Source organism: Pan paniscus, chromosome 5 (genome assembly GCF_029289425.2).
Source record: "Pan paniscus chromosome 5, NHGRI_mPanPan1-v2.0_pri, whole genome shotgun sequence".
NCBI classification, from domain to species: Eukaryota; Metazoa; Chordata; class Mammalia; order Primates; family Hominidae; genus Pan; species Pan paniscus.
This window is the reverse complement of record NC_073254.2, coordinates 57,085,353-57,103,099: the sequence shown is the minus strand read 5'-3', so window position 1 is coordinate 57,103,099 and position 17,747 is coordinate 57,085,353. Positions and strand designations below refer to the sequence as shown.

General features: G+C 37.2%; 1 protein-coding gene across 9 annotated transcripts in view; it reads right to left on the bottom strand.

Annotated features, from left to right (window-relative positions):
* UBR2 (ubiquitin protein ligase E3 component n-recognin 2) overlaps window positions 1-17,747 on the bottom strand; it is a 132,166-nt gene that overhangs the window by 87,267 nt on the left and 27,152 nt on the right. For 8 of the 9 annotated variants that reach the window (XR_004671978.3, XR_008625617.2, XM_003833292.6 and 5 more), the window contains exons 3-7: window positions 16,541-16,619; window positions 14,470-14,583; window positions 5,033-5,163; window positions 2,883-3,021; window positions 2,092-2,154 (exon numbers count right to left, since the gene is read on the bottom strand). Coding sequence is in view for 7 of the 9 variants with exons in the window: in XM_003833292.6 (XP_003833340.2) it covers window positions 2,092-2,154; window positions 2,883-3,021; window positions 5,033-5,163; window positions 14,470-14,583; window positions 16,541-16,619 (526 nt within the window). In the remaining 2 variants the exon portion in view is untranslated. The remainder of the gene's footprint in view (window positions 1-2,091; window positions 2,155-2,882; window positions 3,022-5,032; window positions 5,164-14,469; window positions 14,584-16,540; window positions 16,620-17,747) is intronic. The other variant, XM_055113611.2, reaches the window with a different exon arrangement.

Below are 17,747 nucleotides of genomic sequence, written 5' to 3'. Positions count from 1 at the left end.
TTGCCAAAAAGAAAACTTAAATGACCAATAGAATAAATATAAAATAAGATACTTAAAAATCAAGGAAAATGCAAATTTAACTGATGAACTACCATTTCACACACATCAGATTGGCAAGTTTTTTTTTTTGTTTTTTTTTTCTTCTTAACACAAGATCTTGTTCTGTCATCCAGGCTAGAGTGTACTCGTGTAATCAAAGCTCACTATACCCTTGGACTCCTGGGCTCAGGCAATCCTTCTACCTCAGCCTCCTGAGTAGCTAGGACTACATGTGTGCACCATCATTCCTGGCTAATTTTTAAAATTTTTTTTTGTAGAGTCGGGGTCTTGCTCTGTTGCCCAGGCTGGTCCCAAACTCTTGGCCTCAAGCGATCCTCTTGCCTCTGCTTTCCAAAGTGCTAGGATTACAGGATTACAGGTGTGAGCCACAGTGTCTGGCCCAGATTGGCAAAATTTAAAAATTTGACAATATATAGTTTTAACAAAGATGTGGAGAAACAGGCCCTCTTATATACTGCTGGTGGGAAAGTATATTAGTACCACAGTTTTGGAGATGAACTAGGCAAAATCTAGTAAAGCTGAGAATGTCCATACCCTAAAAACTCAGAAATTCCATTTCTTGGTATATACCGTAGGGAAACTTTTGCATCTATGTAAAAAGGAGACAAAATAATGCCCATAGCGGGAGTATTTGTCACAGCAAAAAACTAAAAACATCCTAATTGTCTATCAACAGGAGAATAAATAAATTGTGGTTTAATCATCATGAAATACTATACAATGTTTAAAAAATGAATGAACTACAGCAACGCTTATCAACACAGATAAACCTAAAAACAACACTGAAATGAAAAGGCAAGCTGCAGTATAATACATTCAATATGTATCTTGTTACATAATGTTTAAAGACCCCTATATAATGTTGATGGATATTTAATATATGAAATATAAAGGAACGCACAAGAATGAAAAAAGTAAATTAAGCAAATTAATTATTGCTAGGGAAGGAGAAAGGATAATGGGGGAAACCCCTTCTCTACTTAAAAAAAAAAAAAAAAAAAAAAACAGCTGGGAGTGGTGGCACATGCCTGTCGTCCCAGCTACTCAAGAGGCTGAGGCACAAGAACTGCTTGAACCCAGGAGGCAGAGGTTGCAGTGAGTGGAGATCATCCCACTAAACCCCAGCCTGGGTGACAGAGTAAGACTCTGTCTCAAACAACAACAACAAAATGATAATAATACAGGGGCCTCCATATTATTTTATATATTTAAAAGAAATTTGAGGTGTGGTGGCTCACACCTGTAATCCCAACACTTTGGGAGTCTGAGGTGGGTGGATCACTTGAGCCCAGGAGTTTGAGACCAGCCTGGATAACATGGTGAAACCCCATCTCTACTAGAAATACAAAAATTAGCTGGGCGTGGCTGTGTGCACTTGTAATCCCAGTTACTTGGAAGGCTGAGGCTGAATCACTTGAACCCAGGAGGCAGAGGAAGTTGCAGTGAGCCGAGATTGCACCACTGCACTCCAGCCTGGGCAACAGAGACTATTCGGAAAAAAAAAAAAAAGATAAAATTATTTTTTAAAAAGAATATTTACATAAAATTCAGTTACATGGAATGGTGAAAAATAAATTCTAATTTCTAAAAATAAATCCAAATGTGGAGAATAGTTTGTGCTTTTAGAAAGATGATACACTACTTGCTATGAGGATATGGAATATATTTTGCCATAAGGTACCAAGAAACAACTTTGCTTGCATTATAATCATGGTGCTTAAGGCCATTTAAATTTCTAAGAAGTAACACAAAATTCTACTAATTAAAAACAAAACAGAAAGTGAAAAACATTCTAAGACTGCTTTGATGGAGAAATGGGAATATATCTTATTTAAATACTCATTTTCTATATCAATCCTACACAGCTTTAAAAAACTAGATAAAATAATGCAATATTTAAGAAATATTATCTTTAAACATAATTTTTGGTTTTCATTTGAGAAAGCAGAAAGACATGTTCATAAATGCTGAAATATGAAGCTAGTTTTAAACTAATAAAAAATAATATAAGCATGTTTTTAAATTACTTACCACAATTACTGATTTTGCTTGCTCACAATACTGAAAATCTCCATATCGAACAGACCTACGCCCCTGTAAAGATATTTAAAATTAAGCTGTAAAAGTATTGTATTCAATATTAATAACTTTTAAACCAGTAAACAAACATGTTTAAGCATATAACAATTCTGATCAATTTTCAATATTTACAACGCTCATCCTACTCATTGATAAGTTAGTTAAAATTTTCCTTCAAAGCTATGCTAACTTTTCCAAGCCATTAATAAATATTTCCTTGAACAAAACATTTATTATTTTAGGCATCTATAATTTCCATTTTAATAACTATATGTTCTCTTAAACTTTCTATTGGCAATAGCTTATAGTTATACCCAATATACATTTGGGCCAATATTCAAATGAAATTTTTTTTTTTTTTTGAGATGGAGTCTCGCTTTGTCGCCCAGGCTCGAGTGCAATGGCGCAATCTCGGCTCACTGCAACCTCTGCCTCCCAGGTTCAAGCAATTCTCCTGCCTCAGCCTCCTGAGTAGCTGGGATTACCGGCTCATGCCACTACACCTGGCTAATTTTTGTATTTTTAGTAAAGACGGGGTTTCACCATGTTAGTCAGGCTGGTCTCGAACTCCTGACCTCGTGATCTGCCTGCCTTGGCCTCCCAAAGTGCTGGGATTACAGGCATGACAAATGAAATTTTAAGAAAAGCCTAGATATATATCTTTAACTCAATTCTCTAGTTACCTATAGTAACTTACCTATAGTAAAAATTCAATTTATTATCAACATGGTAAAACTACTTACATCTCGATCTACTGTAGTTGCAAAACCAATAGCTTCTTTCTGTGTACAGTTAACAGCTTTCTGAAGAGTATAAATAACTTGTTCATAGGTGTGAACCTCATCATTAAACAGCATGCAATAGTAGGTGTCACTCTTCTCTCTGTGTGATAAAATATTAATGATATATTAATTATCTATTTGTTTATTATCTTGCTCCAGGCTGACTTATTAAGAGACTACTTTGTCCTATGCAATGTGCTAGGTACTGGACACATATCTGTAAAGAATTCATCTGTGGTCCTATGCTCTGTGATACTACAGTCTGGTGGGGAAAATACATATTGCATATATGAGTCTGTGTAAACAGGTTTTTATCAAGAAAAGAAGGTAGAGCAGGGTATAACAGGCCTGGGAGCTCAGAGAACTCTTGGAGAAGTAATCTGAGACCTGAAGTCAGAATTGGCTATCAGTAGCTCTCAACTGGGGGCAATTCCCCTCCACCTCTCATAGTTGACCATTTGGCAACATCTGGAGACATTTCTGGTTGTCAAGACTGGGGCTTTGGGTGCTGCTGGCATCTAGTGGGTAGAAGCCAGGGATGCTGCTAAATATCTTGCAATTCACCAGACAGCCCCCATAACAAAAAATTAATCTGGCCCCTAATTCCAACAGTGCCAAGGTTGAGAAACCATGGGCTAGAGGCAGGTGAAAGCAAAGGTGCTAAGGTGGCAAAGGTAAATACTGGGAGATGGAGCACAAGGAAGAAGGGGGAGATTAGTATGACACTAGTCTGGTCTGGAGAGAGACAGAAATCTTGAACAGTTTATAATGGTTTTTTTTGTTTTTTGTTTTTTTTTTTGAGATAGGGTCTCACTGTGTCGCCCAGGCTGGAGTGCAGTGGCACAATCATGGCTCACTGCAGCCTCAACCACCCAGGTTCAATTGATCCTCCTGCCTCAGCCTCATGAATAGCTAGGACTACAGGCATGCACTACCCTACCCAGCTAATTTTTTAATTTTTTGTAGAGGCGGGGTCTTACTATGCTGCCCAGGCTGGTCTCCAACTCCTGGGCTCAAGTGATCTACCTGCCTTGGCCTCCCAAAGTGCTAGGATCACAGGCATGAGCCATTGTGCCAAGCCAGCTTATATTTTGATTTTTGCCATCCTAAGGACAATAAAAAATTTGAGATAGGAGATATAATCAGAATTTGCCTTAAAGTTCACTTTGATGCAGTGTAGAGAATGAATTGTACGGGGCAAGAGTGTACACGGCAGTCCAGTTAGGGGGCCATGCTGTCCCAAAATGAAATTAATTTGGACTAGGATGTTATAGTATAGTACAGTATACTATACGACAACAATACTATAGTAAAAATCATGAGGTACTAAGTCATTTTCATCATTTCCAAAAAGGTATAGTCACCTCATTTTATTAGAAAACCTACAACTTTATCTGAAACACAATTGAGAAAGCAAAAAAGAAACAGCACCAATGTCCCTCAGATCCTCATTCCAGCTTGTATTCATTCTAAACTATGACTAATTCCAACAAGCTTGGTCTTACTTCTAAGTAAGAAAGAAGGTTGTTTGAGACAAGCACACTAACAAGGAAAATAAAGCCCTCATCTTAATATATCTGTGGCAGAATCCAGCTCTCTGGCCACAAGTTTGTAATTTCAATAATTTAAGTAAAAATGGTAGATGTACACTAAAAAAGCACAGTGTGGAATACATTTTATTAAAAGTTCGAATCAAAATGATTAAAATTGAATTTGAGCATGTATTCAAACCAGAAACCTCATTTATATCAAAGAGTTCATTTCCTATAATGATATTAACATATAATAAACAAAACAAAAAGTGAAGTTGTAAAGTTAATCTATCATTTTATCATACAATCAAAGAAGAGAAAACTGGTTATGCCTGAAACCAGTCCTAGAGCTATGACAAAGTTTAAATATGGCTACAAACGAACTAATCAACCAACCAGCCAACCAAACAGGAAGAAATCTCCACCAATTAAATGGATCACATGTTTTAAAACTATAAAATTGAGGTTATTGTTCTGCTAAAAACTCATTATTAAAAAATGATTATGCCCTATACTAGCTGTGTTAAAGTTAAAATTTAGCAGTTCTTCATACATGAAGAATAAACAGGTTATACTTACACCATCGCTAAATCTTCTGGCAATTCACTTTCTTTTTCCCAGGTTAATATTTCTACTGCATACCGAAACATAATAGCAAAAATGTTATAAGTTCTTGCTATCACATCTTCTGATAAATGAACAAGAGGATCCTGAAAGAAACAACAGAAAAAAAAAAAAGAAAGAAAGAAAGGGCAATTATGTACATTAATTTTCATTCTGCTTCCATCCCTCAAAATAGTATAGTAAAAAGTTGACTGGTCTTCCAGCTTCAGCTTCTCTTCAATGAATTTGATCCTATACATTACCACCCTACCAAATAAAGCTTCTTAAAATTTTTAGTTCAGAACAATCCCAGTTATTGAATCAATTCAATCAAAATATTCAATGGCACTCAAATGCCTAATGAACAAATCTAAACATTTTAGAATGGTATTCCACGATCTCAAAAACCTAACATCAAACCAATTTTATAGCTTTGTATCTTACTAACCACCAATTTCTAGAATACACAAAGGACTATTACCTAGGAAGGGCAAGCAATATTGAGTTTTATAGGTATAAAAGAGAGCTTGATTTTGACAGTTTTAAAGGTGAGAACTCATGACTTTCAGAAAACTGCCCACTGATGTTGTAAGAAGCACTCTCTTGTCTACTTTCTCTCAGCAGGGTGAGACGTGCATGCATGTTAATAGGGAACTTCATACACTAGACGTAAGAGTGAAAGAATCACTGAATTTCTAGGGTAATGTAAAAAAGTATTACTTTATGCTACGTTTAATCAAGGTAATTTTCAGTCAAGGCTAGCAAAATGTTTTGCACTATCTTTCATCTTAATGCTTTATCTTAAATCTAAACTCTTTAGTTTAATGGCTAAGTAGCATTATTTTCATTTCTCAAATTAAAATAGCAGTATGTTCCAACATCATGGGATGGGAATCAGCAGATCCCTGAAAATAAATACACACACACACACACACACACACACACACACACAGAGCATAAAAATAAAACATAGTGCAAAATATAAAATATGTATTTAATATTCTTATAATATATAATTACATTTTATAAAGTATATATTTTATAAAATATATATATTATATATTTGTATATATTAATGTAAATGTATATATATATACACACACACACACACACAAAAACACACATATATGGAGACAGAACATTTTTGCATACCCACACCAAAGATGAGCCTAATGGAACTGATATAAAACAAATGGAGAAGGTGGAATAAAAGAATGGGCGGCCGGGTGCAGTGGCTCACGCCTGTAATCCCAGCACTTTGGGAGGCTGATGCAGGCGGATCGCGAGGTCAGGAGATTGAAACCATCCTGGCTGACACAGTGAAACCCCGTCTCTACTAAAAATACAAAAAATTAGCCGGGCGTGGTGGAGGGCGCCTGTAGTCCCTGCTACTTGGGAGGCTGAGGCAGGAGAATGGCATGAACCCGGGAGGTGGAGCTTGCAGTGAGTGGAGATTGTGCACCACTGCACTCCAGCCTGAGTGACAGAGCGAGACTCTGTCTCAAAAAGAAAAGAAAAAAAAAAAAAAGGGCCAGGCATGGTGGCTTGGCCGGGCACGGTGGCTCACGCCTGTAATCCCAACACTTTGGGAGGCCGAGGTGGATGGATCATCTGAGGTCAAGAGTTCAAGACCAGCCTGGCCAATGTGGTGAAACCTCATCTCTACTAAAAATATAAAAGTTAGTTGAGTGTGGTGGTGGTGCCTGTAATCCCAGCTACTTAGGAGGCTGAGGCAGGAGAATCGCTTGAACCCAGGAGACGGAGGTTGCAGGGAACCAAGATCGTGCCACTGTACTCCAGCCTGGGCAACAGAGCAAAACTCCATCAAAAAAAAAAAAAAAAGAAAAAAAAAAGAATGGAGAAAAAAGGACAAAGATGCCTAAAACAGATGGGTCTAGAGCTTGAAGAAGGTAAATTTCCTTTTCTCAGTAAGAAGCAGATTTTTCAAATGTTTATAGCACCTTTTACCTATAACTCTTCTCATACAGGCTGCTTTATATGTCCCATTGAGGTTTTTTTTTTTTTTTTTTTGAGCTAGAGTTTCGCTCTTGTCGCCCAGGCTGGAGTGCAATGGCACAATCTCGGCTCACTGTAACGTCCGCCTCCCGGGTTCAAGCGATTCTCCTGCCTCAGCCTCCTGAGTAGCTGGGATTTCAGGCATGTGCCACCATGCCTGGCTAATTTTGTATTTTTAGTAGAGACAGGGTTTCTCCATGTTGGTCAGGCTGGTCTCAAACCCCTGACCTCAGGTGATCCACCTGCCTTGGCCTCCCAAAATGCTGGGATTACAGGTGTGAGCAGCCGTGCCCAGCGAAGTTTTTTATTTACTGTTTCTGCTAGCAAGGTTTATTACTATTTGTTATGGAGGCTTTAGAAATAACTGACATGGTGAAATCACTTGTATACAGAAAGAATCAGAGCTGGTCCCTCCTGGGGATTCAAACAAGAGTAGGTATTAATAATAATATGAACCTCATACTACACCAAAATAGAAAGTGGAATCAAAATTCAGCTTTCCTGGTACTATTATCTCACCAAACAGTCATTCCATTTCTTACAGTTATAGCCCATAAGACAAAAACATTTAAGGATTGAAGAGTTTGATAAATAGGGTTTATAAAACTTTAATGGTCCTGGAACAGAGACAACCACCAATTCTTGAGAATCCTAACCAACAGTTTCCAAACTCTATTTTACAAAAATCCCAGGGCATGGTAGAGATGTCCTATTTGAATTAAAATGTCAGTTCCAAAATATATTCTAGGCCGAACACGGTGGCTCATGCCTATAATCCCAGCACTTTGCAAGGCCGAGGTGGGAGGACTGCTTGAGCCCAGGAGTTTGAGACCAGCCTGGGCAATACAGTGAGACCTCATCTCTACAAGAAAAATTTAAAAATTAGCAGAGAGTAGTGGTGCATGCTTGGGAAGCTGAGGTGGGAGGACTGCTTGAGCCTGACAGGTGGAGGCTAAAGTGAGCCATGATCTTGCCACTACACTTCTCCAAGCCTGGGCAACAGAAAAAATACACTCTAAAATGTGTTACATTCCATATTGGAACACCAACTGATAATTTTTTTTTTTTTTTTGCTACAGTAACCCAGTTTGAGGCAGGCCTAGACAGATTCTTCTGCCATCTCCGTACACAAATTTTAACTTCTAAGAAATGTGTCACTCATCGTAAAGAATTATTTCTGCATTGAAGAGATGCTACACCTGTACAAGTCTACCAATGTTATGATGGTAAATTAAATGTCAGGAAAGACTAAGACATTCCTGCTCAGATTGCCCTTTTCATAGCATAAATCAGTTGGAACAATAAATGACATCCTATTGTATTATCTATTATTACTAATAATTTTAGCTCTTTGATTATATTTATGCTACAGAATGTTCATCTGTTGGTGAGTCTGCTTTGATTTACTATTCTTTCAAGCTAGAAGAATGCAAGGCATGTTGTTAAAAAGGTTGTTAGCGGTTATTTTAGAGGGCAGTAGGAATTATGGAGAACTTTATCTTTTATGCAGTATATTCCTGTAATATTTGAATTTGTAAAATGCAAGCATGTATTACAATAAAGATTTTAACTGTTATCATATGCAATGTAGGTATGAATGAGGATTTTCTCCATACTGCCCAACTAAAAATATAGAAATAAACTAGAGGCTGCAGTCATCAAAACAACCTCAATTATCTCATAAACTGACTTTCTAACAATAACACACGTTTCAATTTACAAAAAATAAATCTATTATTAATACCACTTTAATGTGCTTTATTATTTTTTAAAATTAGATTTTCATTTAAAAAAACAATTCTAGCTAGGCGTGGTGGCTCACACTTGTAATCCCAGCACTTTCAGAGGCAGAGGCAGAATTGTTTGACCCCAGGAGTTTGAGATCAGCCTAGCGGGGTATGTGCCTGTGGTCGCAGCTACTGGGGAGGCTGAAGGGGGAGAAATCGCTTGAGTCCATGTGGTCAAGGCTGCAGTGAGCCATGATTGCACCACTGTACTTCAGCCTGGGAAACAGAGCAAGACCTCATCTCAAAAAAACAAAACAAAACAAAAACAAAAACATAACAACAACAACAACAAAAAAACCAAAACAAAACCCCAAACCATGCAATAATTCTGCTAAAAATGCTTTTTAAAACCAGTATAAGGTACTGTGTTAAGAGCATCATTACTGGAGTCTATACTACATAGGTTTAAATCCCAGTCCCATAATTTCCTATGTGGGACACTTTGGGCAAGTTTTTTTTATCTTTCTAAAACTCAAGTTTCTCTCTTTTTTCTTTTCTTTAAGAGGGTCTCTCTCATCCAGGCTCATACCTCACTGTAACCTCAAACTCCTGGGCTCAAAGTGATCCTCCACCTCAGCCTAAAACTCAATTATTTATAAAATATTGGTAACAGCATTATCTATCTTATGAGGCTGTTTTGGGAATTAAATGAGATAGACCAAGTAGTCACCATTAACATCTAGTTATTAATAATTACTGATCTGAATTCAAATAGATGGGAGCAGCATTTGTGAGTGAAATTTCAGATTACAAAAATCTTCACTTAGGTTGTTGTTCAGTTAATATGTATTTAATTAAATCTAATTCCAAATAGGATTTACAGCAACTTAAGAATACATCTACATCCCAGCTACTTGGGAGGCTGAGACAGGATGACTGCTTGAGTTCAGGAGCTGAAGACCAGCCTGGGCAACACAGTAATAAAAACCATGTCTCTAAAAATAAAATAAAATAATTTTTTTAAAGAATGCACCTAATAGAGTGGTATATAAAAAAAGATGTAAAAAGCAGGTAAATGAAAATAAAGATAGGAAAATAAACCATAGTCAAGGTAACATCTATATACAGATAGAGATCACATAAATTTTCACACAGCTACTACAGGCAGGCTGTTTCCAACCATTTGGCTCTTTTTCCAAAAGTCTCAACAAAAGGAAACACAATCAGTTATGAGATTCACACCAGGAGAAACATAACATTTCTTAACACAGAGACCTAAGAGAAATTCCTTATGGACTCCTATAAAGACTAACAAAGGAGATACCACATATTATATGTTGGTTCTCAACTGGGAGAGGTACATCTCACCACCCTCCCTACTCACTCCCACACCCCAAGGGGCCATTTGCAAACCTAGCTGGGCATTTTTTTCTGTCACTGTAGTGGAAGATGCTAGTGACATCTAGGGAGTGGGAACTGAGTAGGCGAAACACAATGCTTTCAGTAGCCTACACCTAGGGTCAACAAACTTTTTCTGTAAAAGAGATAGTACTTTAGTCTTAGCAGGCTATAGGGTCTCTGCTGCAACTACTCAATTTTGTTTGTAATGGGAAAACAGCTACAAATACTACGTTAAAATTTAAGCATGACTGTGCTTCAATAACATTTTATTTATGGACACTGAAATTTGGATTTCATATAATTTTCTCATGTCACAAAATACAATTCTGTTGATTTTTTTCAACTATTTAAAAACAGACACAAGAACAGGTTGTGGACAAGATTTGGCTTGTAGGAGTCAGAGCTTGCTGAACCCTGTCCTATACAATGAAGAAATATCTCACCCCCAAATGCAAAGAGATGAGAAGACCTGTGGAACTCCTGCATAGCATTTCTATATCACCAGGTTTCCTCCAGCTTTTTCGGAAGATGTAGGCTAAATGTATGACAAAAAAATTATGTTCAACAGTTACTGGGAACAGGTATGTTAAACAAAATGCTATCTTAATACCCTTGAAGACTTCATTTCTCTTTTTTTTTTTTTTTGTTTTTTTGTTTTTTGAGATGGAGTTTCGTTCTTGTCCAGGCTGGAGTGCAATGGCGCAATCTTGGCTCACCACAACTTCTGCCTCTCGGGTTCAAGCGATTCTCTTGCCTCAGCCTCCCGAGTAGCTGGGATTACAGGCATGTGCCACCACGCCTGGCTAATTTTGTATTTTTAGTAGAGACGGGGTTTCTCCATGTTCGAGACCAAGCTGGTCTCGAACTCCTGACCTCAGGTGATCTGCCTGCCTCAGCCTCCCAAAGTGCTGGGATTACAGGTGTGAGCCACCACGCCCGGCTGACTTCATTTCTCTTAAACTTTTTTTTTTTTTTTTGGAGACAGAGTCTCACTCTGTCGCCCAAGGCTGGAGGGCAGTGGTACAATCATGGCTCACTGCATACTCAGTCTCCCCTGGCTTTGGTGATCCCCTTACCTCAGCCTCCTGAATAGCTGGGACTACAGGCGCACGCCACCATACCTGGCTAATTTTTGTAATTTTTGTATAGACGGGGATTTGCCATGTTGCCCAGGCTTGTCTTGAACTCCTGGGTTCAAGTGATCTGCCCACCTCGGCCTCCCATAGGGCTGGGATTACAGCATGAGTCACCGCACCTGGCCTTAATTAAACTCTTAAATATAAATTAAATGGTAGAGTTTGGAAGGCTTTATTCTTTGTCTAGTTCCAGGAGTATACATTCTCCAGGCAGGATTGTATGACTTTTGGCTAGGCAGGGGAGCTTGCTGGTGTCTTCTTAAAATTCAGGAAATTAAGTAGAGCTTGGACTGTTGGATAGCCATCCCACTAATGTATGAGGATAAAGCCAACAGAGCAAATGTAGGCAGATTCAAAACTTTTCCTTAGAAAATTATTTTAAGTCTACTCTAACACAGGGATAAAAAAGGTAACAGAAGTCCTAAAGTATCTTTTCCAAATAAATGACATGACATTTACAGAACATAAAATTAACCATTTTAAAGTGAACAACTCAGTGGTACTTGGTACATTTATTATAACATGCAACCACTACAATCTAGTTCCAAAACATTTCCATCACTCCAAAGTAAAACCCCTTACCTACTAAGCCATTTCTCTCCATTTTCCTCTTCCCCAGCCCCTGGCAACTACCAATCTGTTTTTTCTCTCTACAGATTTATCTATTCTGAATATTTCATATAAAAGGAATCATACAATATGTGACCTTTTGAGTCTAGCTTCTTTCACTTAATATGTTTTAGAGGTTCATGCATGTTGTAGCATGTATCAGTTCTTCATTCCTTTTTATGGACGAAAAATATTCCATTGTATGTATATTATCACAATTTGTTTATCCATTCATTCACTGATGGACATTTGGGCTGTTTCTACCTTTTGACTATTGTGAACAACATTGCTACAACATGTGTGTGCATGTACTTGCTCAACTTCGGTTTTCAGTTCTTTTAGGTATATATCTAGGTGTGAAATATATGGTAATGTTTAATATTTTGAGGAACAGCCAAACGGTTTTCCACAGCACTGAATTATTTTCTATTTCCACTAGCAATATACAAGGGTTCCAATTTCTCTATATCCTTGTCAATACTTGTTATTACTTTTAATAGTCATCTTACTGAGGGTGAAGCAGTATCTCACTGTGGTTTTGATTTTGCATTTCCCTAATGACTAATGATGTTCAGCATCTTTTCATGTGTTTGTTGATTATTCATATATCTTCTCTGTAAAAATGTCTATTCAAGTCTTTGGCCCATTTTTAAATTGGGTTTTTACTGCTGAGTTGTAAGATATAAACTCTGCATACTAGATCCTTTTTGGATACATGGCTTGGATATACACACATATACTTTCTCCCGCAGTCCTAAAGTTTTATACCAGTGGTTTTTAACCTTTTTCTAAAGCACAATTTTTTTTTTCAAATATATCTTTATTTGTCCTGTATTTCTACATACAGAACCCCAATCAACTATATAAAAATGGAGCTTCTCCAATAGAAGTGGAAAAATCTGGAACCTTGACCACTTGGCATCTTACTGTAGCAAATTACAGAACCCTTTCACAAAGCAAATGAAAAACAAAACATGTTTTCCATAGCACTGAATCATTTTGTATAAATTTTTATTTGTACATCAAAAGCTTTGGTCATTCTGATAAAATATATTTGAGACCTGTAGGATATGGGTACCAGGAAGAACTTTTTTTTTTTTTTTTTTTTTAAAGACAGGGTCATGATCTTGGCTTGCTGCAACCTCTGCCTCCTATGGCTCAAGCGGATCCCACTTCAGCACCCCCAACCCAAGTGGCTGGGACCACAGGCACGTGCCACCACACCCAACTAATTTTTGTATTTTTTGTAGGGATGGGGTTTTGCCATTTGCCCAGGCTGGTCTCAAACTCCTGGGTTAAAGTGATCCACCTGCCTTGGCTTCCCAAAGTATTGGTATTATAGGTATGAGCCACCTTGCCTGGCTGAGGAAGGACTATTGATGTCCACTTGCCCCAAATCTATATCAGGCCTACTAACAATGTAGACGTACTTGAGTGTACCTATTCCCCTGCCATTTAAAAATAATAAAATCTGAAAGAAGGATCTTGAACTATACAACAAATTGTCATAAAATGTAGCAGAAGAGGGACTGCCACAGGTTGGCTAACGGATACAAGAACAAAGCTAGATAGGAAGAATGAGTTCTAATGTTCTACAGCACTATAGCATGACTATAATTAACAATTTACTGTATATTTTCAAATAGCTAGAAGAGCGGATGGTGAAGGTTTCCAATACCAAATAACGTTAAATGTTTGAGGTGATGGATATGCTAATTACCCTGATTTGCTCATTACACATTGTATATATGTATCAAAATATCACACTGTGCCCCATAAATATCACGCTGTACCCCATAAATATGTACAATTAGTCAATTAAAAATAATAAAACATAATCTATTGTAGCATACCATTGAAAGATTTTATCATTGTATAATTACAGTTAAGTGAGTTATTAGAAATATATGGAAAGTTTTTGAAGTTTTAAAAAAAGCAGCAGAGACTTAAGCATTTATTTTGTGGGACTCTACTATTCCATTACAAATCCATTTAAGAAAAATAATGCAGGATCAACAATTTGAAAAACACAGTAAGCAGTGGGAATTATTTGTACTGAGCTATCATCACTACACATGGTCCCATCACATAACCAATGATAATGGAAACCAGGAGATGATGATCAGGATTGGCTGTCATGTATGGTAACAGAAAAGAAAGCTATCTGGTCCCAAAAGTCTTTGTTATAATAAAGATATACAAAACTCAACTCAGTTAACTGGTCTACACATATGGGAAAAATAATCCTCTCAACCATAAGTTAGTACTCAAATAAACTTCAAGTATGCTTAAAACAAAACCCCAACCAAATAAAAAATCAGAATTAAACGAAATTTCCAGAATTTGAACTGTGTTCTATTAGCAACCGTACAGCATCCACAAAATGCAAAGAACTTTCAAAGTAAACTAGTCACTGTCAATAGTGGAAGTACTATTTGCTTATCCATTTCTCACATCATCTAATGACTATTTCTAAAAATATTTCAAACTTGGGTTAAAAACAACTTTGTGAAAATGTTTTTACCTCTTCTTCCTCAATTTCAGAGGTGTTAAGTTCATGTTTTTGACAGTAAGGACCCTCTTTCCAGGCTTCAGTATCACCACAGTCACAGAAACCTCCACCTCCTGATGTTGTCATCTTGGAAAAAAATTGTAAAGTATCTTGTCAATAAATATTTACTGAGGGCTATCAGATAATAAATAAGAATATCAAGTGCTAAGGAAATACCATTGCTTAAGTGTTTAATTTCTTTGGAGGCATAAAATTAGATAAAATGCCAAACTTCTCAATGTTTTAAAGTTTATGTTAAATAAGCCTATAAGCTAATCTAAGTGATTTCAAAATAAAATAAGCTACTTTGTAATGTTTGCCTACATGACTTCCTTAATTAGGAAAATCATGAGGATCACAAGGGTTTTCTTGCTGGGTTTTGGTTAAATTGGTATAATGCTGATATCTACCCTACAGGTTGTGATGCTATAAACACAATAGACTCGGGGGTTATACAGATTCCTCTAGTTGCTGTCTCCTAGAGTCTAAGAGTGCTGCATTTGCTTTGGAGAAATTAACCAACAAAGACTATAGAAATAGTTAATTTTTCTTCTCTAATACACCTTAAATAGCCACTCTTTGAAAGGACAAGTAATAGGGGCTCAGGAAATACAAAAGTAGACTGCCTAATAAAAGCTTTTCACCACCTGCAATGTTCAGGAATTATTCATAATTCCTTAAGACAGGGCAATGATTTAAGAAATCTGGCATCACAGAACCAGAATAATTGGTAGACTAGAAATTCTGCTTTTCTTAAAATAGTATGAGGAAGAGCTTACTAACAGGTATTAGATACAGCAAATTTTAGAATAAGCCCTATTATATTCGGCCCAAAGTAAGTATTTGTGTTATATATCACAATATAATTAATGTAACCCTATAAATGACAACTATTCCCAGGGAATGCAAAGATATATGCCAAGAAATGTGGGTAGGAGTCATTTGGAAAATGACACGTGCTTGTTTCAGTTACCAAACACAGGCAGAACAGCTTAAAGGAAACTGGGCCTCTTTTACTGATTTATGAGACTAATGAACAGACAAGAATATAAGTAGCCCAATTTTGTAGCTGGGTTTTTATTATTTTTATTTTTTATTTTGGGATGGAGTCTCGCTCTGTTGCCCAGGCTGGAGTGCAGTGGTGTGATCTCAGCTCACTGCAACCTCCGCCTCCCAGGTTTAAGTGATTCTCCCGCCTCAGCCTCCCGAGCAGCTGGGATTACAGGCATGCGCCACCATGTCTGGCTAATTTTTGCATTTTTAGTAGAGATGGGGTTTCACCATTGTTGGCCAGGATGGTGTTGATCTCCTGACCTCGTGATCTGCCTGCCTTGGCCTCCCAAAGTGCTAGAATTACAGGCATTAGCCACTGCGCCCAGCCCCGTAGCTGTTTTAGTTCATTATTATGAACTCCTGGGTAGAGTAAATAAAAACAAACAGGAGGAAAAGTTCTGACCCAGATGGGCTCCTGAATTAAGAATAATATTAAAATATTCCTCTCTACCATTCTGTTTTATGATTAGGGTGAAAAGTTCCATCTAACAACCCTACCCTTTGAATCTCCATGGTCTGTCTTCAATTTCCAATAGAGGAACCAGGACAGGATTTGGAATAATCTGTATTTATCTGTGTCCCTGACTTAAAAGCAAACAAATATACCTGAATTTTGAAAAGTACTGACAGCATTACAGTAGTGAAAAAATACTAAACTGGTGGGTCGTAGGTGCTGGAGTTGGGTCCTCTCCTACATTGTAGTAGATGCCTCTTTAATAAACATTAAAAAATAGCAAAAACAAACTAGTTGAAAACCAATACAGAAGAGCTGATATCTCTATTATCTTTTTTAAATCATATGCTCCAAGAAGTGTGGATTCATAATTTGTTTCTACACTGGCACCCTATATCCAATGGTATTTAAATAAACACACTGTTTAAACCACCCTCCTCCCATTTTAGTGTTAAATCTTTGCATTTTGAAAAGAAAGAAAAGATATTTATTATAAAATGCAATACTGCGCATGGTTATTATTTGGACATTACTAACCCTATATCGATGATCTCTGTGAATACTTCCCAAAAAGCACTCCATGCACAAAACACAAGTTGGATCAACTGCACAGTCTCTGTAAAGTTAAAAAAAAAAAAATCAAAGTGTCAGAAAATAACTATATATTTCACAACAGAATTATTTCAAATTGGAATCCATCCTAAAAGAATGAAAATGTGAAGTTTTTTGGTGTTTTAAAAAAGGAAGTATCATTCCCAAAGATCTGTCAGATCTTTGATCAATGAAAGCAGTTTAAGGACCTGCATCTCCATAATGGATGTGTACTAGGGAGTCTTTCAAGGCACATATTATTAGAACAGTAAATTTTAATGTAATGGTGTGTTTTCCCATAGATTTGTGGAAATCACATTACACATTAAAACACATAGATGTATATGAAATATACTCAAAATATTTATGAATTCTTAAGATTCATATATTGGAATTTCAAATAACTTCTTCCAAACAGGCATTTGAGACCAAGGGTCTTCAAAGTGATATGTATACATCCCTAGAAAGGCAGAAGTATCAACTGAAATGCAAGAAGACAATATTTGAACTTACATTTCTACTTAAATTTTAACTAAAAAGGGAAATTAAACATTCTATAGGTTCACTGCACAGAATGATACAGGTCTCCTCACATGGCCCCTATTTCTGGTATTCACACAACACATATGGCCCATAAGATATCCTGACTGAAGAGTTTCAAAAGGTTGGTTGGGGTGCCCTGAGTTGTTTCATTTGCTTTCTTCATACTGCCAGTTAGATACATTTATAGATCATATCTTAAGAGAATCTAGACAATTCCATGAAATGAAATGGGGAGTGTAAAATAAGAAATCTATATTGGTTCCTGCCCCTGGTTCCTGACACCAGGCTCCTAAAACTCTGGTAGATAAGGGTGCTAGTAGATGTGCTAAAATTTAGTCTTTAACCCTAGTTACAGACACAGAAATCCCCTGGGTGACAGAAGAGTCTTTTGTTCTTTTTATTGAGCCAGGCTGGAGTGCAGTGGCATGCTCATGGCTCACTGCAGCCTCAACCTCTTGGACTCAAGCAATCCTCCCATCTCAGCTTCCCTGGTAGCTGGGAGTACAGGTGTGTGCCACCATGCCCAGCTAATTTTTGTATTTTTACTAGAGACGAGGTTTTGCCATGTTGGCCAGGCTGGTCTCAAACTCCTGGCCTCAAGTGATCTGCC